At 45.7% G+C, this 24,722-nt stretch overlaps 1 protein-coding gene across 4 annotated transcripts in view; it reads right to left on the reverse strand.

Moving 5' to 3' along the window:
* LOC112214862 (sushi, von Willebrand factor type A, EGF and pentraxin domain containing 1) overlaps nt 1-24,722 on the reverse strand; it is a 141,761-nt gene that overhangs the window by 90,094 nt on the left and 26,945 nt on the right. For all 4 annotated transcript variants that reach the window (XM_042327160.1, XM_042327161.1, XM_042327159.1 and 1 more), the window contains exons 2-3: nt 12,967-13,222; nt 11,066-11,242 (exon numbers count right to left, since the gene is read on the reverse strand). In XM_042327160.1, coding sequence (XP_042183094.1) covers nt 11,066-11,242; nt 12,967-13,222 — 433 coding nt within the window. The remainder of the gene's footprint in view (nt 1-11,065; nt 11,243-12,966; nt 13,223-24,722) is intronic.

Here is a 24,722-nt window from a genome sequence, read left to right on the forward strand (position 1 = left end):
GACCAGACAGGAATGGCAAAAAGTGCTTTTCACTGACGAGTCACGGTTTTGTCTCACCAGGGGTGATGGTCGGATTCGAGTATATTGTCGAAGGAATGAGCGTTACACCGAGGCCTGTACTCTGGAGCGGGATCACTTTGGAGGTGGAGGGTACGTCATGGTTTGGGGCGGTGTGTCACATCATCATCGGACTGAGCTTGTTGTCATTGCAGGCAATCTCAACGCTGTGTGTTACAGGGAAGATGTTCTCCTCCCTCATGTGGTACCTTTCCTGCAGGCTCATTCTGACATGACCCTCCAGCATGACAACGCCACCAGCCATACTGCTCGTTCTGTGAGCTATTTACCTCAAGACAGGAATGTCAGTATTCTGTCATGACCAGCAAAGAGCCCGGATCTCAATTCCATTTAGCACTTCTGGGACCTGTTGGATCAGAGGGTGAGGGCTAGGATCATTCCCCCCAGAAATGTCCAGGAACTTGCAGTTGCCTTGGTGGAAGAGTGGAGTAACATCTCACAGCAAGAACTGGCACATCTGGTGCAGTCCATGAGGAGGAGATGCACTGCATTACTTAATGCAGCTGGTGGCCACACCAGATACTGACGGTTACTTTTGATTTTGACTCCCCTTTGTCAGGGACACATTATTCAATTTCTGTTAGTCACATGTCTGTGGAACTTGTTCAGTTTATGTCTCAGTTGTTGAATCTTGTTATGTTCATACAAATATTTACACATGTTAAGTTTGCTGAAAATAAACGCAGTTGACAGTGAGAGGACGTTTCTTTTTTTGCTGAGTTTATAATCCATAGAAGGGTTTTGGAACCTCTTACCCTGGCAATTTGACTGTTAAATTCATGGGTACACTATCAATGGCTGCCAGTCCTGACTTGAATGGGAACTGCCATCTATGGATTATATTTCTATGGTTGGTTGAGGCTGTCAGTTTGCCACATTTCAAAATACTATCGCGGGAAAAACGTACAGTTTGGAAAGCAAACTGCTGAAAAGAGAACGCTAATCTGCAGAACCAATAGAAAAAATATTTTCTGAACAACTCCCAATTTTGATCGAACAGTATCTTAGATTCTGATGTCTTCTGTCACGTAAACGACATAGAATTGCATGAAATGCATTCATGAATGGCCAATTGTTTTACGGACCCAGCAAAAAAGAAATCCCCATGTGTGGAAATCCTGAAAATGCCTCTGCTCAACTGTATCCTATGCCACATTTAAAATGTTATGGTTTAAGTATTAGGCTTCTATGCACCGAATTGCATCTTTGTGCCTGGATTTGTTTACAGAAAATTAGGGAGTGCCGGGAACATGGGGGGAGCTATAAAAACCCAAAGTCCAGGGGCCTATGATTTCTTAATCCGGCCCTGACTCTATGGGAGACACAAATTCTCCCAATAACTGAAACAACTAAAGCTTGATATTGTCACACCCTAATCTGTTTCACCTGTCCTTGTGATTGTCTCCACCCCCTCCAGGTGTCGCTTATTCTCCCCAGTGTATTTATCCCTGTGTTTCCCCTGTCCTTGTGATTGTCTCCACCCCCTCCAGGTGTCGCTTATTCTCCCCAGTGTATTTATCCCTGTGTTTCCCCTGTCCTTGTGATTGTCTCCACCCCCTCCAGGTGTCACCTTATTCTCCCCAGTGTATTTATCCCTGTGTTGTCCCTGTGATTGTCTCCACCCCCTCCAGGTGTCACCTTATTCTCCCCAGTGTATTTATCCCTGTGTTTCCTATGTCCTTGTGATTGTCTCCACCCCCTCCAGGTGTCACCTTATTCTCCCCAGTGTATTTATCCCTGTGTTTCCTCTGTCCTTGTGATTGTCTCCACCCCCTCCAGGTGTCACCTTATTCTCCCCAGTGTATTTATCCCTGTGTTTCCCCTGTCCTTGTGATTGTCTCCACCCCCTCCAGGTGTCACCTTATTCTCCCCAGTGTATTTATCCCTGTGTGTCCTCTGTCCCTGTGATTGTCTCCACCCCTCCAGGTGTCACCTTATTCTCCCCAGTGTATTTATCCCTGTGTTTCCCCTGTCCTTGTGATTGTCTCCACCCCCTCCAGGTGTCACCTTATTCTCCCCAGTGTATTTATCCCTGTGTTTCCTCTGTCCCTGTGATTGTCTCCACCCCCTTCAGGTGTCACCTTATTCTCCCCAGTGTATTTATCCCTGTGTTTCCGCTGTCCTTGTGATTGTCTCCACCCCCTCCAGGTGTCACCTTATTCTCCCCAGTGTATTTATCCCTGTGTTTCCCCTGTCCTTGTGATTGTCTCCACCCCTCCAGGTGTCACCTTATTCTCCCCAGTGTATTTATCCCTGTGTTTCCTCTGTCCTTGTGATTGTCTCCACCCCCTCCAGGTGTCACCTTATTCTCCCCAGTGTATTTATCCCTGTGTTGTCCCTGTGATTGTCTCCACCCCCTCCAGGTGTCACCTTATTCTCCCCAGTGTATTTATCCCTGTGTTTCCTCTGTCCCTGTGATTGTCTCCACCCCTCCAGGTGTCACCTTATTCTCCCCAGTGTATTTATCCCTGTGTTTCCTCTGTCCTTGTGATTGTCTCCACCCCCTCCAGGTGTCACCTTATTCTCCCCAGTGTATTTATCCCTGTGTTTCCCCTGTCCTTGTGATTGTCTCCACCCCCTCCAGGTGTCACCTTATTCTCCCCAGTGTATTTATCCCTGTGTGTCCTCTGTCCCTGTGATTGTCTCCACCCCCTCCAGGTGTCACCTTATTCTCCCCAGTGTATTTATCCCTGTGTTTCCCCTGTCCTTGTGATTTTCTCCACCCCCTCCAGGTGTCATCTTATTCTCCCCAGTGTATTTATCCCTGTGTTTCCCCTGTCCTTGTGATTGTCTCCACCCCCTCCAGGTGTCACCTTATTCTCCCCAGTGTATTTATCCCTGTGTTTCACCTGTCCTTGTGATTGTCTCCACCCCCTTCAGGTGTCACCTTATTCTCCCCAGTGTATTTATCCTTGTGTTTCCTCTGTGCCAGTTCGTCTTGTATGTTAGTCAAGTCAACCGGCGTGGTTTTCCCCAGTACTCCGTTTGTGATTCTCTTTTCGATAGTTTTCCCGGTTTTGACCCCTGCCTGACTCTGGACTACTTTCCCGCCTGCCTGATCATCCTGCCTGTCCTGACCTTGATTCTGCCTGCCCTTTGGAACCTATTTGACCCTTTTGCCTGTCCACAACCATTCTCTTGCCTTCCCCGATTGGATGAATAAATATTGTAAGACTCCAACCATCTGCTTCCTGTGTCTGCATCTGGGTCTCGCCTTGTGTCATGATAGATATAGAGCGAATCTCTCTGCATAACTCTCAAGCCAATAACTCAGCAAATAGGCTGGGGTGATGGCGCCAGTCCAGTCTGGCACCGTCCACCCATTGACTGCTAGGGGCATCAGCCCCCTCCACAACAACAGAGCAAATATCAAATCAGATCAAATAACAACAGCAACAGAAAAAACACACAAATCTAAACCTCCAACCCATCAATTTAAGACATGAGGAGGCCCCCTCTTGACCCTCCAACTTCTAAGTGTCCTCAGAGAATCTCAGGCATTCGCCAGGACGGTCTCCACTGCCAAAGAAAAAGAACGTTTTTTTGGACCGTCACGCCGATGTTTGTTGAGCAACTTGTTGACTTTTGGCAGTTTTTTCTTTATTTCTGTGGAAGCGTTGCCATTGGTTGTTGGGGAGGGTGGGGTGGTGGGGGGGGAGGGTGGGGTGGGGTAGAGGCTCATAGTTAGGAAGAGATCCTTCGTGGTAACGTTTACATAACCTTAGCAGACACACGCACACACACACACAAACAGGCAAACGCATACACACACACACACACACACACACACACACACACACACACACACACACACACACACACAGCTGAAGAAGTGTGTGTAGGGTGTCGTCTGACAGTGTAAACACGTGTTTTGTATTGCTTCCTAAGGCAAGCTCCAGACGCCCATCTATCATATTACTTCTATAGTAGTTATTGTTTTTGTATGAATGGGCCATAGCAAGTAGTGTATGTGAATATAAGTCAAAACAGAAAAAGGGGTTTATGTCTGATCCCGGTAACATCAAAACTGACCTGGGTTCAGAATAGCTACGAGTGAAATTGCTCAATATAAAAGACAAATGTTTGGTTTACGTTGGCTAACCAAACACAAAGCAGATCATTGGCAAGACAATGCTACTGGTGTTAGCCAGAATCTGGATTTTCAGATTTGGGAGGCCTCAAAAGTACAGCGGAAAAGTTTGAGCATTTTATCACTTTATGTCTGGCTCAGGACAAGTCTACACCCATGAACTGAAGCTCACACTCTCCCAGTGATTCTCTCTCTATGGACCGTAGCTCTGTTGCCGATCCAGCAACTCACTGACTCGCTGGACAAGGACAGGAGTACATCAATCAGCCAGAGTCCGGTGATTCTCTCTCTACGTATCGGGGCCGTTTCTGGACCCTGTCCGTCTCTGGAACCAATCGTCTTTCACCCTGAGATGGGGAACACTGTAGCTGTTCTCTGTCTGTTTGACCTGCCTGATCCACAACTCAGTGGGAGGCTGGGTGCGTCCCAATAGTAATTGGGCTATCGGACGTTTCCACCATCTTTTTAAAATTTCCTTTGAAGTCAGTGAAGGGGAGTGAACAAGTGCATACTTCAGGAAGAAGGAGAGATAACTGGGACATAACCTTTGAGATAGGGAACATTATGGCTTGTTGTCTGACACAAGACTCTGTGAGAATGCGAGGAGAGAAGAGCTGGAGAGAGTCGGATAATGAATGGACTGTTAGGGCTTCTCATGCATTCCTCTAGTCCCATACCAAACGCTTGTCCCAATCGCATTTACACTACATTATTAGTACTGCACACAGGAGACGTAACAGGGGGTTAGAAGAGAGGGGGAGGAGGAGGAGGAGGAGGAGGAGGAGGAGGAGGACGATTGCAGCATTCATCCTCTTCCCTGGAATTCTCTATCCTTTCCAGCATATCCAAAATTCCTATCCTTTTTCTCGTTTTTGTCACTTTTTTATTCCAGCGTCTGATTTATGTGCACCTCGAGGCTTCCTCCTCCTAGAATCTCATCGGACCAGTCTGACGAGAGCAAATATTTACATTGTGAGCTTAGAGGAAATAAGAGGAAATACCCCCCCCCACGCACGCACACATGCACACACACACACACACACACACACACACACATCTTGGACATCAGTTTTGATCATTTTAAAAAGGAACACAATAAAATAACAATAACGAGGCTATATACGGGGGTACCGATACCGAGTCAACGTGAGTGGGAACAGGTTAGTCAAGGTCACTTGTGCACGTAGGTAGAGGGGAAGTGACTATGCAGAGATAACAAACAGCGAGTAGCACCAGTGTACAAAACAAATGGGGGGTCAATGTAAAGAGTCCAGTGGCCATTAGATTAATTGTTCAGCAGTCTTATGGCTTGGGAGTAGAAGCTGTTAAGGAGAATTTTGGTCCTAGACTTGGCGCTCCGGTACCGCTTGCCGTGCAGTAGCAGAGAAACCAGTCTATGACTTGGGTGAATGGAGTCTTTGACAATTGTTTGGGCTTTCTTCTGACACTGCCTGTTATATAGGTCCTGGATGGCAGGATGATGTACTGGGCCGTACGCACTACCCTCTGTTGCGCCTTACGGTCAGATGCTGAGCAGTTGCCATACCAGGTGGTGATGCAACCAGTCAGGATGCTCTCGATGGTGCAGCTGTAGAATTTTTTGTTGTGCCCTCTTTACGACTGTCTTGGTGTGTTTGGACCATGATAGTTTGTTGGTCTTGTGGACACCAAGGAACTTGAAACTCTCGACCCGATAGGCTGTCTCATCGTTGACGATCTACCACTGTTGTGTCGTCAACAAACTTATTGATGGTATTGGAGTTGTGTTTGGCCACGCAGTCGTGGGTGAACAGGGAGTACAGGAGGGGACTAACTACACACCCCTGAGGGATCCCAGTGTTGAGTATCAGTGTTCCAGATGTGTTGTTACCTACCCTTAATACCTGGGGGCGGCCCCTTAGGAATTTCAGGATCCAGTTGCAGAGGGAGGTGTTTAGTCCCAGGGTCCTTAGCTTAGTGATGAGCTTCGTGGGCACTATGATGTTGAATGCTCAGCTGTAGTCAATGAACAGCATTCTCATATAGGTGTTCCTATTGTCCAGGTGGGAAAGAGCAGTATGGAGTGTGATTGAGATTGTGTCTTCTGTGGATCTGTTGGGGCGGTACTCGAATTGGAGTGGGTCTAGGGTGTCCGGGAGGATGCTGTTGATGTGAGCCATGACCAGCCTTTCAAAGCACTTCATAGCTACCGACGTGAGTGCTACAAGGCGGTAGTGATTTACCTTTGCTTCCTTGGTCACAGGAACTATGGTGGTCTGTTTGAAACATGTATAAAATCAAATTTGATTGGTCACATACACATGCGTAGCAGATGTTATTGCGAGTGTAGCGAAATGATTGTGCTTCTAGTTCCGACAGTGCAGTAATATTTAACAAGTAATCTAACAATTCCACAACAACTACACACAAATCTAAGTAAAGGGATGGAATAAGATTATATACATATAAATATAATGATGAGCGATGATCAAGCGGCGTAGGCAAGATGCAATAGATGTATAAAAATACAGTATACAGGATGAGTAATGCAAGATATGTAAACATTATTAAAATGGCATTCTTAAAGTGACTAGTGATCTATTTGCTAAAGTGGCCAATTATTTCAAGTCTGTATGTAGGCAGCAGCCTCTCTGTGTTAGAGACGGCTGTTTAACAGTCTGATGGACTTGAGATAGAAGCTATTTTTCAGTCTCTCGGTCCCATCATTGATGCACCTGTACTGACCTCACCTTCTGGATGCTAGCGGGGTGAACAGGCAGTGGTTCGTAGGTATTACAGACTCGGTCAGGGAGAGGTTGAAAATGTCAGTGAAGACACTTGACAGTTGGGCCACGCATGCTTTGAGTACACGTCTTGGTAATCTGGCCCTGAGGCTTTGTGAATGTTGACCTGATTAAAAGTCTTGCTCACATCAGCTACAGAGAACATTATCACACAGTCGTCCAGAACAGCTGGTGCTCTCGTGCATGCTTCAGTGTTGTTTGCCTCAAAGTGAGCATAAAAGGCATTTAGCTAGTCTGTTAGTCTCGCGTCACTGGGCAGCTCGCGTCTGGGTTTCCCTTTGTAGTCCGTAATAGTTTTCAAGCCCTGCCACATCCGACGAGCATCAGAGCCGGTGTAGTAGGATTCAATCTTAATCCTCTATTGACTCTTTGCTTGTTTGATGGTTCGTCTGAGGGCATAGCGGGATTTCTTATAAGCATCCGGATTAATGTCCCGCTCCTTGAAAGCGGCAGCTCTAGCCTTTAGTTCAATGCGGATGTTGCCTGTAATCCATGGCTTCTGGTTGGGATATGTACGTACGGTCACCGTGGGGACGACGTCATCGATGCACTTATTGATGAAGCCGATGACTGAGGAGGTATATTCCTCAATGCCGTTGGATGAATCCCAGAACATACTCCAGTCTTTGCTAGCAAAACAGTCCTGTAGCGTAGCATCCACGTCATCTGACCACTTCTGTATTGAGCGAGTCACAGGTACTTCCTGCTTTAGTTTTTGCCAAATGGAGGTCAGGGGAGAGCTTTGTATGCATCTCTCTGTATGGAGTAAAGGTGGTCTAGAGTTTCTTTTCCTCTCGTTGCACATGTGACATGCTGGTAGAAAGGTCAAACTGATTTAAGTTTGCCTGCATTGAAGTCCCCGGCCACTAGCAGCGCCGCTTCTGGATGAGCATTTTGTTGTTTGCTTATGGGCTTATAGAGTTGGTTGAGTGCGGTCTTAGTTCCAGCATCGGTCTGTGGTGGTAAATAAACGGCTACGAATAATATAGATGAGAACTCTCTTGGTAGATAGTGTGGTCTAAAGCTTATCATAAGGTACTCAGGCGAGTAATACCAATACCGAGACTTCTTTAATATTATACATTGATCACCAGCTGTTATTGACAAATAGACCCCCCCACCCCCCACCCGTCATTTTACCAGACGTAGCTTCTCTGTTCTGCCTGTGCATGGAAAAATCCCGCCAGCTCTATATTATCCGTTTCGTTGTTCAGCCGCGACTCGGTGAAACAGAAGATATTACAGGTCGGATAATCTTATAATCTTATAGGTCATAATCTTATGACCTAATCTTATAGGTCGGATAATTTTATAGGTCATCGATTTTATTTTATTGGCCAATAAAATGGGCAGTGGGAGTTTACTCGCTCACCTATGTATTCTCAGAAGGCAGCCTGACCTCCGCCCCTTTTTTGTCCATCTTTTCTTCACGCAAATGACTAGGTTTTGGGCCTGTTCCCGGGAAAGCAGTATATCCTTCTCGTCAGACTCGTTAAAGGAAAAAAGCATATTCCAGTTCGAGGTGAGTAATCACTGTTCTGATGTCCAAAAGTGATTTTTGATCATAAGGGACGGTAGCAGCGGCATTATGTACAAAATAAGTTTTAACAAAAAAGTTACAAACGACGCAATTTTTTAAATATTTTTAAATTGCACATGTAAAACGCCATCCTCTTCGGCGCCATTGAACATTCCATCTACAATATCAGGTCCCCCACCATCCAAATACTCCAGTACTTCCAGTCTCCAGTCTAAAGTCTAGACAACACCATCTCTGCCAACAACAGCACAGCCCAGCGGTGCTGACACTGACGACCTACTTAGACCCCTGGCAACCCTAAAGCCCAGATGCTACCCACAACCCCAACAACACCAACCGCTAAGCCTGGTGGTGTTTCAGAGACACCCAGAAACACAACACCAACATCAATATCAAATCCTGTTTCATGTCTGATAATGGCCAGTATGTGGGTCTGAATCATATACTGTGGGTGGCTGTGGTTTTTATCGTTCCCGAAACTCCATTTCAACTAAGGTTTGTATGCAGTAGCACATTTATGTATATAACATACCAGGTTTTATGCCTTGGGCATTTGAAAGAAAATGGTAGAGATTTGTTATGGTCGTAGAGATTTGCCTGCCTATCGGCTAGACCAGGGATATTCAAATCTCACCGCAGTACTGCTGGTTTTCTGTTCTACCTGATAATGAATTACACCCACCTGGTGTCCCAGGTCTAAATCAGTCCCAGAGACAGAGGAAGTGGAACTGGCTTGGAGGTGCAGATTTGAATTTGAGACGGCTAGACAGACAGAGAGACAGGAAGCAGTGTGGTCTAGCTTAGCGTCACACGGCGTCTTCCTCCCTTAGAACCTAGATGTCTGTCTGTCTGCTTACACGCACGCACACATCCACCCACACACAGTCTGCTCTCTGCAATTCATTAAACCGTGAAACAGCAATTAATAAGCAGACTGCCTTTCGTCTTGACATCTGATTGTGATTTGGGAGGCGTTCACCATGATGAACCTGATGGTCTCTCCTCTCAACATATTTCAGGGGCGGTGTTACATTTTTGTTCTAACCTAGCAGTAACAGCACAACTAATTCAATTAATCATCAAGCCCCCTCATTTGTTGAACCAGGTGTGCTAGTGCTGGGCTCGAACAAAACGGTGCACATTGTGCTAATAATGTGCACAAAAACGTCCCTGCAATCCAGAGAGACACATAGAGAGAAAACAGCCTTGATTGTTACCCATTTACTCCTGTAAAGAAGAGAAGATTGTTGGCTAGTTTCGCTCCAATTAGAAAACGGGATAATCATCTGATTTGCTACTGGCGCCTTCCCTCCCGCCCCTCTGGGTTACGGGTGATCGCCATCCAACAATGCTGATGGTTAATACAGCTGTCAGTCATCGTGTGGCCCGTTGTTTGTTTTTCCTTCTGCAGCCTCCTAACTCTCCAACAATGACAGAGCTTACTAACTGTGTTGTTCACCGAGGAGCCAGTTGATTAAATCGTCGGCCCAGACGTGTTGTTGCGCTGCCTCAGACTAGACTGTCTTTCAACAAATGTCTTTGTAATGTCTGCTAATGTTCTCCTACATCTAATACAGATTCTGAAAAGATCAGACATGCTTACACAGGAGAAAAATGAAAGAGGTTAGAATGTGTTTAGCTGGAAGCAATGTACATGCAACGTGTGAGTATGCTCAGCTGAGGATGGGGGCAGAGACACAGAGAGGAAGGGAGAGAGACAGAGAGGGTGGAGAGAGAGGGGGGTGGAGAGAGAGAGAGAGGGGGGAGAAAGGAGAATGAGAGAGGGACCAAGAGAGAGAGAGGGGGAGAGAGAGAAAGGAGAGAGAGAAAGGAGAGAGAAAGGAGAGAGAGAGAGAGAAAGAGAGAGAGAGAGAGAGAGAGAGAGAGAGAGAGAGAGAGAGAGAGACCAAGAGAGAGAGAGAGAGAGACCAAGAGAGAGACACCAAGAGAGAGACCAAGAGAGAGACACCAAGAGAGAGACCAAGAGAGAGCGAGACCCCTGCCAGGCTTCTCAACACACTGATAGGTCTAGGGTCAACACACACGCACGTACGCACGAGCGCTCAAACACACACACACACACACACACACAAACTAAACACACAGCCCAGGTTCAGCTCCTACACCTTGGGGAAATCCTGTATTTCTACATCAGGATCTCAGTACAGACTGCCTACACGGCCTCCTTAGTGAATGAATGACATTTGGACTATTTGACTTTCACTCACTGTGAGCTCACAGGCATCCTGGGGCCAAGTGGTCTATTTTCACAGGTGAACTAGCCCAGGCTGAAACTCTCTGACATCACATAATAAGCTTCACCAGCCTGTCTCAAACCAGCACGATGATGTCACTCTCCAAATTACCGGGTGATGTCCTTACTAACAAAGGTTCTTGAAACCACTGCACTCAGAACGTGTGGTGTGTGGATTCAAATTATGCCATTAGATGCATAGTAGAAGACTATAGTTTAAAGTGTGTTTTATGCTTACTTATTCATTCAAGAGGCAACAAGAACAGAGTCAACATGGATATCCTTCCTGGGCCCATTCCCCTGTGTCTGTATCCTCCTACCTGTGCATTCGTACTGCAGCCCCTTGCCGTAGTGGCCCTTCTCACAGATGCAGTCGTACTGGCCCGTGTGGGTGCCACACTTGCAGCTGGCCATGATGTCACAGCAGTCCGCTCCGGCCTCGCACAGGGACGAGCAGCGGGATAGGTCTTCCTGGATGTAGCTTCCTGTCGGCAGGTCTGAGGGGAGACAAAGGTCATAAACACAAAGGTCAAAGGTCACCAGAGGATATTAGCAACGTTTTTCTTTCATAAACCTTATTATCTTTTCCTTTTCAATTTTACGAGATTGCAGTTCCGTTCCTCTTACGCATCTTATAGTTCTTATGATGAAGGAAAAATTTGGGAGTCAGAGAGGGACAAAAGGGATTTTAGTCAAGGAGCATGTGTTCGTCTTTTCTATACAAATTGTGATATTAGAAGGTAACCAATTGGTTGGGTCAGCACTGGTGGGAGAAAACTGTTTTCTGAGTCATTGAAAACTATGGAGTCAATTCCAATCCTGTAGATTACTGTAAATTGGCCTACTACTGTATAAACATCTGTATTGCGTAATAGTAAAAATGTTATGTAGGCTACACTAAGCCAGGGCTGGATAAACTTATCTGCCTCACTCATAAATAATAACAAAAGAAGCAGGATTGGCCGAGTGATTGTTCTTCCTGAGAAGTAGGAACCAAACAAAGAGCATTGTGGGCCAGATGTTTGAGGATTGTGTTCGGTCAAAGGTTTGGGGTCGGCGGGGGTAAAGACCTGGGTTCAAATGTTTTAGCTACACTTAATTGAGTTTGCCTGGTGCAATGGAATCAATGGTATAGGGCTGGAGTGGAAACTATGGCTGAGACTGGGACTGGGGCTGAAAATATGGCTGAAACTGGGGCTGGGCTGAAACTGGAGCTGAAGATATGGCTGAAGCTGGGGCTGAAGCTATGGCTGAAACTGGGGCTGAAGATATGGCTGAAGCTGGGGCTGAAGCTATGGCTGAAGCTGGGGCTGAAGCTATGGCTGAAGCTGGGGCTGAAGCTATGGCTGAAGCTGGGGCTGGCGATATGGCTGGAGCTGGGGCTATAGGGCTGAGGAACTGGTGTTTGGGTTGGGGTTGGCAGAGCCAGGAAGCAGACTTGGAGAGGGAGAGTCAGTAAAACAGAGACACACGGCAGGGAGACCTGATAACATGCACTGGCTGCCTTGGCTCACACTCTGACAACCTTATCCCTCTCTCAGTCTGACAGAAGTGATTTACCACTGTCTAGTTTCTAATAGACCGAGTCCTAAATGGAACACTATTCACGGTTCGGCTCTTGCATGTTGTTGTTTTATGGTCCGATGCAACTGATGTCTGAGAAACGATGACTCCACTACTATTTCTGGGTTCTGCTCTCTCACATGGACTGTGGGAATGGAGAAGGTATTTTACCGCCTTTTTGATGGTGTTATGTGTTGGCTAGACACACGAGACATACAAGGCAAACTGTGCGCACGATGTGGATGGAATTCCGCTGAAATTCCCACTGGGTGCAGATGTCAGTTTAACATGAGTTTTTATTTACATTTAGTTGAGTTGTCAGGTTAAAAGACGAAATTCCCTTAAGTTGATTACTTTTTGCAATTCCAATCTGTTTTCCACGTTGATTCAACGCCATCACATTGATTTTTTGTTGTTGTTGAAATGACGTGGTAACAACGTTCATTCAACCAGTTTTTGCCCAGTAGTTTAGTCACATGGGGCTGCTGTGACCTTAGTTGAGAGAAATATATCCCACTCAATATTTCCTTGTGCTAGCCTGGGTACCAGTCCGTTTGTGCTATCATTCCATGTTTCTCATGACAAGGAATGACAAGGAGTGAAAAGATAGCACGAACAGACCGGTACCCAGGCTATTCAAGTGCCCCATCCGCCTCACCTTCGTGCAGTGCACGGCGAGCCAGTGCCTCGAACTCTGCAAAGTTGTGTACTAGGTAGCAGTGCTGGTCCTTAGGGTGTGAGGCCATGTCATGTAACTCTCTGATGTTCCCCTGCCAGATCCCCAGGGTGTAGATCTCCACCCCCTGCGCCCTCAGAGCGGCCGCCACCGGGCGAGGGTCGCCCCCGTTGGAGTAGCCGTCCGTTATCAGGAAGATCACCTTGGTGGCGTTGGCCCGCGAGTGACGCAGGATTTGCTGTGGGAGAATGAGAAGATTAGAAAACGAAGAGATTGGTAGAATTGGTACAGGAATGGATGGTGGATTCGCTGTGGAAGAATGAGAAGATTTGAAGAATGAATACAGGTGTGAATGGATGGTGGATTTGCTATGGTGGAATGAGAGGATTGGAAGAATGAATTCAGGTGTGAATGGATGGTGGATTTGCTGTTGTTGATTGAGAGGTTTTGAAGAATGAATACAGGTGTGAACGGATGGTGGATTTGCTGTGGTAGAATGAGAGGATTTGAAGAATGAAGGTGTAAACAGGTCCATACAGGTGTGAATGGATGGTGGATGTTGTTGGATCGTCATCAGGTACTGCACAGAGTGAAGTGAATACAGTAACCATGTCTATAGCAAATGCAGTCAGCCTTTACAGCAGCAGCCAGCTAACCACTAGAACATTAGAGCAACCCTGTTATAGCAGAGTGGAGCTGCTGCAGACACACACATGGGTTCAAACACCATTCAAAATCATTTCAAGTACATTATCTGTGTTTGATGGAGCTTGCCTGGAGAAATGGGACCAATAGAATAGTCCTAAAAGTGTAAAAGCTGCCCATCTGGCTTTTCTAGGCAGGTTAAAGCAAACCAAGTATTTTAATGATTTCAAATAGTATTTGAACCCAGGACAGGACTGCCTCTCTGATTCCGAGGGGTTGGGTTAAATGCGGAAGACACATTCCAGTAGAATGCATTCAGTTGTACAACTAACTAGGTATCCCCCTTTCCCCTTTCCTTTCCCTCAGACACATGGTCTGGTTCGCATGCACTAAGTTTAGCTGGAGCTTGCAACCAATCCCTGTACAATTAGGCAGGCCATTAAAGACACAGAGAAACATTATTTCCACTGCCCAGAAGTTAAATCCTGGAGAGAGAAAGAGTGTGAGAGACATCTGCTCTGCTGATCTGCGTTGCTCTACTGTACTGTACATAACACGGCAAGCCAGAACTGCTACAGTTGGTATGTTTATTTGGAATGAAATTAATTTATATGGTATGGATGTGCGAAAAAGGGGAAAACAAGGACTATAAAGAAGCTGGGGGAGTGAAAACAAGATGACGTGAGTGTGAGACATTAATGGAGAGATGTTGACACAAAGGGTAGTTCAATAAAATAAGTTAATATCATGGAGAGAGTGAGACAGAGAGTGAGGGAAAGATAATGGAGAACGTGAGAGGATTGGAGACATGGTTGTAAGGGCGTGACCAAGGAGAGAAGTAGAGAGAGGTAGAGAGAGAGAGAGTGGGAGGGAGAGAGCGAGAGAAAGAGAAAGGAGAGAGAGAGGAGAGAGAATAGAGAGAGAGAGAAAGAGAAAGAGAGAAAATAAAGAAATGAAGAGGAAGCTGGTGTTCTGTTCTTTATTGTCTAATTGGCTGCACTTCAAGCATCTCCGGCGGGGTAAAGTAATTACAGAGGCCGTGAAGCGAGGGAAGGAAGGATGGAGAGATGGAGGACAGAGAATGGGAGGGAGGAAAAGCCTGGCTTCTCTGATCCTCTCTTCAAAGTCAACAGAGAGGCACCCTGGTTCTCATCGCAGCCTTCCAGGCCTCTCTGCCGCTCGCTCTCTGCCGCTCGCTGTCAGTGCACCCAGGCAGGCTGACTCGTTACGGTGAGGGGCCTCGCTGATTCTCCCTCCCTGATTCTCCCTCCCTGGTTCTCCCCTGGACCTAAACTGTCTGCTGTCACCAAACCACAGTGATGTCATTGTGGCCTGTGCCCAGGATGGGGTGGAGTAGAGGAGAGAGAGAGGTGACTGAGAGAGAAGTGTGTGTTTTGGGGTGTTTTAGGGTATTTTATGGGGTGCTCAAAGGTCTGTGGGGTTGCAAGAGTTTGTGTTGGGGTGTGAGATGATGGCTGGTGGCTGGTGGGGAGCAGGGGGGTGACACAGCTGTGTGTTTATTTTTGTACATTTTATTTCACCTTTATTTAACCAGGTAGGCCAGTTGAGAACAAGTTCTCATTTACAACTGCGACCTGGCCAAGACAAAGCAAAGCAGTGCGACAAAACAACAACACAGAGTTACACATAAACAAACGTACAGTCAATAACACAAAGTAAAATAAAAATAGACAAATCTATGTACAGTATGTGCAAATGTAGAAGAGTAGGGAGGTAGGCAATGAATAGGCCCTAGAGGCTAAAATGATTACAATTTAGCATTAATAGTGGAGTGATAGATGTGCAGATGATGATATGCAATGAGAGATACTGGGGTGCAAAAGAGCAAGAAGGTGAAGTTAGAGAGGGAGATATAAGACTCCAGCTTCAGAGATTTTTGCAATTCGTTCCAGTCATTGGCAGCAGAGAACAGGAAGGAAAGGCAGCCAAAGGAAGTGTTGGCCTTGGGGATGACCAGTGCAGTATACCTGCTGGAGCGAGTGCTACGGGTGGGTGTTGCTATGGTGACCTGTGAGCTGAGATAAGGCGGGGCTTTACCTAGCAAAGACTTATAGATAACCTGGAGCCAGTGGGTTTGGCGACAAATATATAGTGAGGGCCAGCCAACGAGAGCAGACAGGTCGCAGTGGTGGGTAGTATATGGGGCTTTGAAGCCGATTCTAGATTTAATTTTGGATTGGAGATGCTTAATGTGAGTCTGGAAGGAGAGTTTACAGTCTAACCAGACACCTAGGTAATTGTAGTTGTCCACATATTCTAGGTCAGAACCGTCCAGAGCAGTGATGCTAGTCGGGCGGGAGGATGCGGGCAGCAATCGGTTGAAGAGCATGCACTTAGTTTTGAGTGTGTATGTATAAATCGTATGTATAGCTACACACACACACACACACTGCTACACACACACACACGGAAGCATGTACCCACACACACACCTGTTCTTCTGTCACTTATAAAACATAGGTTTGAGTTTTTCGTCATGAATCTTGTTCTAAAGGCAGCTCTGCAGAGTGGTCACTAGCTGGCACAGCCACAAAGTCATAAAATCTGACCTTAACCCTTAACCACACTGCTAACCCTAATGCCTAACCCTAACCTTAAATTCATTGTTTTCATAGATATTTACAATATAGCCAATTTTGACTTTGCAGCTGGCCTATCTAAGGGGAAATCGCTCAGTTCTGCCTCCAGGACACGACTCGTGACAATAAACATCAACCTGCATATAAAACAGTTGTGGGCCTCACTAATTGTAGGATTTGGCAGCTCGCAAGCGAAACACTCCTTTTGGCATGACGCCTTGGTGTGTGTGTGTGTGTGTGTGTTTGTGTGTGTGTGTGTGTGTGTGTGCGTGGGTGGGTGGGTGGGGGGTGGGTGTGTGTGTGTGTGTAGATAATAGTACTCAACCAACACTGAGCTTTGAGTGAACCTATGTGCGTTTGGAACCTTTTGATACTGTACAGAGTACATCTCATGCATTTCCTCAGGCCTACTGTGAGATACATCCATCCAAGAAAGTCCTACTGTGAGATACATCCATCCAAGAAAGTCCTACTGTAAGATACATCCATCCCAGAAAGTCCTACTGTGAGATACATCCATCCAAGAAAGATAGAAAGCAGCAGCAATAGGATAGTGTACAGTTGAAGTCGGAAGTTTACATACACTTAGGTTGGAGTCATTAAAACTTGTTTTTTAACCACTCCACAAATGTCTTGTTAACAAACTATAGTTTTGGCAAGTCAGTTAGGACATATACTTTGTGCATGACACAAGTTATTTTTCCAACAATTGTTTACAGACAGATTATTTCACTTATAATTCACTGTATTACAATTCCAGTAGGTCGGAAGTTTACATACACTAAGTTGACTGTTTATGGAAAATTCCAGAAAATGATGCCATGGCTTTAGAAGCTTCTGATAAGCTAATTGACATAATTTGAGTCAATTGGAGTTGTACCTGTGGATGTATTTCAAGGACTACCTTCAAACTCAGTGCCTCTTTGCTTGACATCATGGGGAAATCTAAATAAATCAGCCAAGACCTCAGAAAATAAATTGGAGACCTCCACAAGTCTGGTTCATCCTTGGCAGCAATTTCCAAACGCCTGAAGGTACCACGTTCCTCATACCGCTCAGGAAGGAGACGCATTCTGTCGCCTACAGATTAACGTGCTTTGGTGCGAAAAGTGCAAATCAATCCCAGATCTACAGCAAAGGACCTTGTGAAAATGCTGGACGAAACAGGTACAACATTGTCTATATCCACAGTAAATATATTGACATAACCTGAAAGGCCGCTCAGCAAGGAAGAAGCCATTGCTCCAGAACCGCCCTACCTAAAAACGCCAGACTACGGTTTGCAACTGCACATGGGGACAAAGATCGTACTTTTTGGAGAAATGTTCTCTGGTCTGATGAAACAAAAATAGTACTGTTTGGCCATAATGACCATCGTTATGTTTGGAGGAAAAAGGGGGAGGCTTCCAAGCCGAAGAACAACATACCAACCGTGAAGCACGGGGGTGGCAACATCATGTTGTGGGGGTGCTTTGCTGTCCTTTAGGGACTGGTGCACTTCACAAAATAGATGGCATCATGAGGTAGGACAATTATGTGGATATATTGAAGCAACATCTCAAGACATCAGTCAGGAAGTTAAAGCTTGGTCGCAAAATGGGTCTTACAAATGGACAATGATCCCAAGCACACTTCCAAAGTTGTGGCAAAATGGCTTAAGGTCAACGAAGTCAAGGTATTGGAGTGGCCATCACAAAGCCCTGACCTCAATCCTATAGAAAATTTGTGGGCAGAACTGAAAAAGTGTGTGCGAGCAAGGACGCCTACAAACCTGATTCAGTTACACCAGCTCTGTCAGGAGGAATGGGACAAAAGCTTGTGGAAGGCTACCCGAAACGTTTGACTCAAGTTAAACAATTTAAAGGTAATGCTACCAAATACTAATTGAGTGTATGGAAACTTCTGACCCATTGGGAATGTGATGAAAGAGTTAATAGCTGAAATAAATCATTCTCTCTCTATTCTCTCGACATTTCACATTCTTAAAATAAAGTGGTGATCTTAACTGACCTAAAACAGAGATTTTTTAATGTCAGGAATTGTGAAAAACAGAGTTTAAATGTATTTGGCTAGATTTCTGTCAAAGCTTTAGAGAGAGAAAGAGAGAAGGGGAGAGCGAGAGAGAAGGGGAGAGCGAGAGAGAAGGGGAGAGAGAAGGGGAGAGAGAGAGAGAGGAGAGTACCAGCTCCTCAGCAGGCTCTGCTCACACTTACAGTCCCTGTTGTTCCATAAGGTGTATTTTTATCTGTTTTTTAAAATCTGATTCTACTGCTTGCATTAGTTACCTGATGTGGAATAGAGTTCCAAGTGGTCATGACTGTCTGCCTCCCATAGTCTGTTCTAGACTTGGGAACTCTTAAACTTGCCCAAGCCAATGGCATGTACCAGATGCTCAGCAGGCTCTGGTCACACTTACTGGTCTGAGGCCAAACCACACGACTAACAACATTGGACACTTTATGGAACACAAGGCCTTCACTATCTCACCCTGGAATATCCAAGGCCTGAGGTCATCTGCCTTTGGCCTAAAGAGCAGGAACCCGGACTTCATCAAAGAAATCAAAAATAGAGACATTGTCATCCTGCAAGAAACCTGGTATAGAGGAGACGGATCCACTGGTTGCCCTCTAGGTTACAGAGAGCTGGTAGTCCCATCCATCAAACTACCAGGTGTGAAGCAGGGAAGGGACTCGGGCTAATTTGGTATAGAGCAGCCCTAACTCACTCTGTTAAATTAATCAAAACAGGAACATTTTACATTTGGCTAGAAATTCAAAAGGAAATTATCTTAACAGAGAAAAATATCCCCCCACTAGAATCCCCATACTTTGAAGACAGCTTCTTCGTCCTGGAGGGGGAAATCAATCATTTCCGGGCCCAGGGAAATGTCTCTGGCGACCTAAATACCAGAACTGGACAAATACCTGACACCTTCAGCACACAGGGGGACAAACACCTACCTGGAGGTGACAGCATTCCCTCCCCCATATGCCCCCCTAGACACAACTATGACAACATAACCAACAAAAACTGGTCACAACTCCTGCAGCTTTGTTGCACGCTGGATATGCACATAGTCAACGGTAGGCTTAGAGGGGACTCTTATGTTCCTATGGTAGGTACACCTATAGCTCATCTCTTGGCAGTAATACTGTAGCATACTTTATCACTGACCTCAACCCAGAGTCTCTCAGAGCATTCACGCCCACTGACACCCCTATCAGATCACAGCAAAATCACAGTTTAACTTCTTCGATATAGGGGGCGCTCTTTTAATTTTTGGATAAAAAAACGTTCCTGTTTTAAACAAGATATTTTGTCACGAAAAGATGCCCGACTATGCATATAATTGACAGCTTTGGAAAGAAAACACTCGTTTCCTCGTTTCCAAAACTGCAAATATATTATCTGTGAGTGCCACAGAACTGATGCTACAGGCGAAACCGAGATGAAATTTCAAACAGGAAATGCCCCAGATTTTGAAGGCTCTGTGTTCCAATGTCTCCTTATATGGCTGTGAATGCGCCAGGAATGAGCTTACACTTTCTGTCGTTTCCCCAAGGTGTCTGCAGCATTGTGACGTATTTGTAGGCATATCATTGGAAGATTGACCATAAGAGACTACATTTACCAGGTGCTCGCTTGTGTCCTCTGTCGAAATTATTGCGTAATCTCCAGCTGCGTGTATTTTTCCATTTGCTTCAGAGGAGAAACCAAACTGCCACAAATTATTTATCATCGAATAGATATGTGAAAAACACCTTGAGGATTGACTCTAAACAGCGTTTGCCATGTTTCTGTCGATATTATGGAGTTAATTTGGAAAAAAGTTTGGCGTTGTAATGACTGAATTTTCGGGGGTTTTTCTTAGCCAAACATGATGAACAAAACAGAGCGATTTCTCCTACACAAATAATCTTTTTGGAAAAACTGAACATTTGCTATCTAACTGAGAGTCTCCTCATTGAAAACATCTGAAGTTCTTCAAAGGTAAATTATTTTATTTGAATGCTTTTCTTGTTTTTGTGAAAATGTTGCCTTCTGAATGCTAGGCTTAATGCTATGCTAGCTATCAGTACTCTTACACAAATGCTTGTGTAGCTATGGTTGAAAAGCATATTTTGAAAATCTGAGATGACAGTGTTGTTAACAAAAGGCTAAGCTTGTGAGTGAATATATTTCTTTCATTTCATTTGCGATTTTCATGAATAGTTAACGTTGCGTTATGGTAATGAGCTTGAGGCTATGATTACGCTCCCGGATACGGGATTGCTCGACGCAAGAAGCTAATTGTGTCACGCCCTGATCTGTATCACCTGTCCTTGTGCTTGTCTCCACCCCCCTCGAGGTGTCATCCATCTTCCCCATTATCCCCTGGGTACTTATACTTGTGTTCTCTGTTTGTCTGGGCCAGTTCGTCTTGTTTGTCACGTCAACCAGAATTTTTATCTCAGCTCCTGCTTTTCCCCAGTCTCTCTTTTTCTTGCCCTCCTGGTTTTGACCCTTGCCTGTCCTGACTTCGAGCCCGCCTATCTGACCACTCTGCTTGGCCCTGTTCTGCACCTTTATCCCTACCCTAGATTACCGACCTCTGCCTGACCTGACCCTGAGCCTGCCTGCCATCCTAAACCTTTGTCCCACTACTCTGGATTATCGACCCCTGCCTGCCTTGACCTGTCGTTTGCCTGCCCCTGTTGCTGTAATAAACATTGTTACTTCAACACAGTCTGCATTTGGGTCTTACCTGAAACGTGATAGTACAAATTGGCCATGACTGACCCAGCAGACTTGGACCAGCTCCTCAACGCCATCTCCTCCCAAGGAGTCACCATTGATAGGCATGAGTATTTGCTTTGCGGCCTGATGGAAGGGTTCTAGGACATGGCCGAACGTCACAACCTAGAATTGGACGCATTGTGGGAGCAATTCCGTGGGTGGCCTACCAGGCAACCACAATGGTAACCTCCCAGACCCCCAGTAACCCGGCTGGTAGCAGCGCCATCACCCCGGTTTCCCGGGAACCCCGCTTACCTCCCCTGGAGTGCTACGATGGAGATTCCAGAACCTGCCGGGCCTTTCTCTCCCAGTGCTCCCTTGTTTTCAAGCTGCAGCCTTCTTCGTTCCCCTCGGACCACTCAAGGATAGCGTACATTATTACGCTGAGGGCACTCGCCTGTGCCACGACGGTGTGGGAGCAACAATCCACCGTATGCCTCAGTCTGGAGGTATTCATGGCGGAGGTGAGAAACGTTTTCGAGGCTCCGGTGTCCGGGAGAGAGGCTGCCCAGAAGTTACTCCAGCTTTGACAGGACTCCCTCAGTGTGGCAGGCTATGTGGTGGATTTCCGCACGCTAGCAGTGGAGGGTGCCTGGAACCCAGAAGTGCTGTTCAACACGTTCCTGCACGGATTATCGGAGGAAGTAAAGGACCTGCTTGCAGGCAGGGAACTACCGACGGATCTCTACTCACTCATCGCTTTGACTATCCGGATCAATGGACAGCTACGGGAATGTAGGAGGGAGAAGTGGTCTGATTGTGGTCCCAATCGCTCACTCAAGGATCCTACCTTGTATCTGATGAACTCCGGAAGTCCCCGGCGTCTACGCCCCATGAGAGTATACGAGTTTACCCGAGTTCCTCCAAGAGCCTCCGAAGTCTGCCATTTACCTCTTACCGAGCCGATGCAGCTTGGCAGGACTAGGCTGTCTCCAGCCGAACACGTACACAGACTTAACACCCAGAGTTGTCTGTATTGTGGTACTGCCGGTCATTATGTGTCTACAGTACCTGTCCTTTCAAGATACCTAGCTCATTGGTAGGAATGAGTACACTGGTGGGTCTTAAGGACAATTTTGCTCCTCCCCCTACTCGCCCCCCTCTCCATACCACCCTGCTCTGGGGCAACCAGTCCAAGTCTCTCCAGATACTCATCGACTCAGGGGGCCGTCTTATGGACGTTGCTCTGGTGTCCAAGCTGAGCATTCCTACTCAATCCCTCTCCATTCCCATGAATGTTAGAGCGCTGGATGGGTGCTCTATAGGCCGGGTCACACACCATACCACCCCCATCAACCTACGAGTGTCGGGAAACCACAGTGAGATGATCCAATTCCTGCTAATTGAGTCTCCACAGGTTCCTGTGGTATTGGTATTCTCTTGGCTCCTGCGACACAATCCCTCGATTGACTGGTCTACTGGTGCCATCATGGGCTGGGACCCATTCTGTCATTACGTGAAATCGGCTCTGCCATTCTTGCGGAGTACCAGGACCTCCGGGAGGGGTTCAGTAAGGCCGGGGCCACTTTGCTTCAGCAACACCCACTGGTATTCAGTTAAGCCAGATGCGCTGGCACGCCGCTTTAGCCCCGCGGCTACACCCCCTGTAAAGCCGAGACCTTTCCCCTATGCTCCAAAATCATTAACCCCTCCGCTGTTCGTCTTCTGTTGCCCCGAACCCTCCATATACTTCCTATTTTTCATGTGTCTAGATGTAAACGTGATATCTTGAACAGAGCAATATTCAATCATGAGGCATCAAAGCCAAAGGAACTGAATAATATTAAGAAATGCTATAGATGGAAGGACAGTAGTGTGGAAACCTACCAAACAACAATTAGGCAACAACAAATTCAATCCCTTTCAGACAACATTGGATAAATGTTCCACTGTAATAGTGCAGATGTAACTTGGCAGTAGAAAATCTAAACAGAATATTTGACCTCTCAGCTTCCCTATCAAATCAAAACATTTCTAAAAGAAAATCGGACAAAATTAATAACAATGACATAATGGTTTGTTGAAGAATGCAAAAACCTAAGAAAGAAATTGAGAAACCTATCCAACCCAGAAAACCTGAGCCTACGCCTTCACTACGGTGAATCACTAAAACAATACAGAAATACACTAAAGAAGGAACAGCACATCAGAAAACAGCTCAATGAAATTGAAGAATCCATAGACTCTAACCACTTCTGGGAAAATTGGCAAACATTAAACAAAACAACAATACGAAAAGTTATCTATCCAAAACGGAGATGTATTGGTAAACCACTTCTCCAATATTTTTGGCCCTATAACAAAGAACATATACATGGTCAATACAAATCTTAGAATCAACTATTACAGACTACCAAAACCCACTGGATTCTCCACATTGAATGAACTACAGGAAAAAATACAAACCCTCCATCCTAAAAAGGCCTGTGGTGTTGATGGTATCCTCAATGAAATGATCAAATATACAGATCACAAATTCCAATATACTTAAACTCTTTAACATCATCCTTAGCTCTGTCATCTTCCCCAATATTTGGAACCAAGGACTGATCACCCCAATCCACAAAAGTGTAGACACATTTGACCCCAATAACTACCATGGGATATGCGTCAACAGCAACCCTGGGAAAACAATGTACTGAGCAAATGTCAAATTGGCTTTTTACCAAATTACCTTACGACAGACCACGTATTCACCCTGCAAACCCTAATTGACAAACAAACAAACCAAAACAAAGGCAAACTCTTCTCATGCTTTGTTGATTTCAAAAAATCTTTTGACTCAATTTGGCATGAGGATATGCTATACAAATTGATGGAAAGTGGTGTTGGGGGAAAAACATACAACATTATAAAATCCATGTACACAAACAAAATGTGTGCCTTCAAAATTGGCAAAATACACACATTTCTTTCCACAGGGCTGTGGGGTGAGACAGGGATGCAGCTTAAGCGCCACCCTTTTCAACATATATGTCAACGAATTGGCGAGGACGCTAGAACAGTCTGCAGCACCCAGCCTCACCCTACGAGAATCTGATGTCAAATGTCTACTGTTTGCTGATAATCTGGTGCTTCTGTCCCCAACCAAGGAGGGCCTACAGCAGCACCAAGATCTTCTGCACAGATTCAGTCAGACCTGGGCCCTGACAGTAAATCTCAATAAGACAAAAATAATGGTGTTCCAAAAAAGGTCCAGTTGCCAGGATCACAAATACAAATTCCATCTAGACACCGTTGCCCTAGAGCACACAAAAAACTATACATACTTCAGCCTAAACCTCAGCACCACAGGTAACTTCCATCTGGCTAAAAATACTTGAATCAGCTATAGAATCCATTGTCCTTTATGGTTGTGAGGTATGGGATCCGCACACCAACCAAGAATTCACAAAATGGGACAAACACCAAATTGAGACTCTGCATGCAGAATTCTGCTACAATATCACAAGTGTACAATGTAAAACACAAAATAATACATGCAGAGCGGAATTAGACTGATACCCGCCAATTATCAAAATCCAGAAAAGAGCCATTAAATTCTACAACCACTTAAAAGGAAGTGATAACCAAACCTTCCATAACAAAGCCATCACCTACAGAGAGATGAACCTGGAGAAGAACCACCTAAGCAAACACAAACAGACCCAACAGAGCCCCAGGACACCAACAGAATTAGACCCAAGCAAATCATGAGAAAACAAAAATGGATTACTT

Source organism: Oncorhynchus tshawytscha, linkage group LG09 (genome assembly GCF_018296145.1).
Source record: "Oncorhynchus tshawytscha isolate Ot180627B linkage group LG09, Otsh_v2.0, whole genome shotgun sequence".
Taxonomy (NCBI): Eukaryota; Metazoa; Chordata; class Actinopteri; order Salmoniformes; family Salmonidae; genus Oncorhynchus; species Oncorhynchus tshawytscha.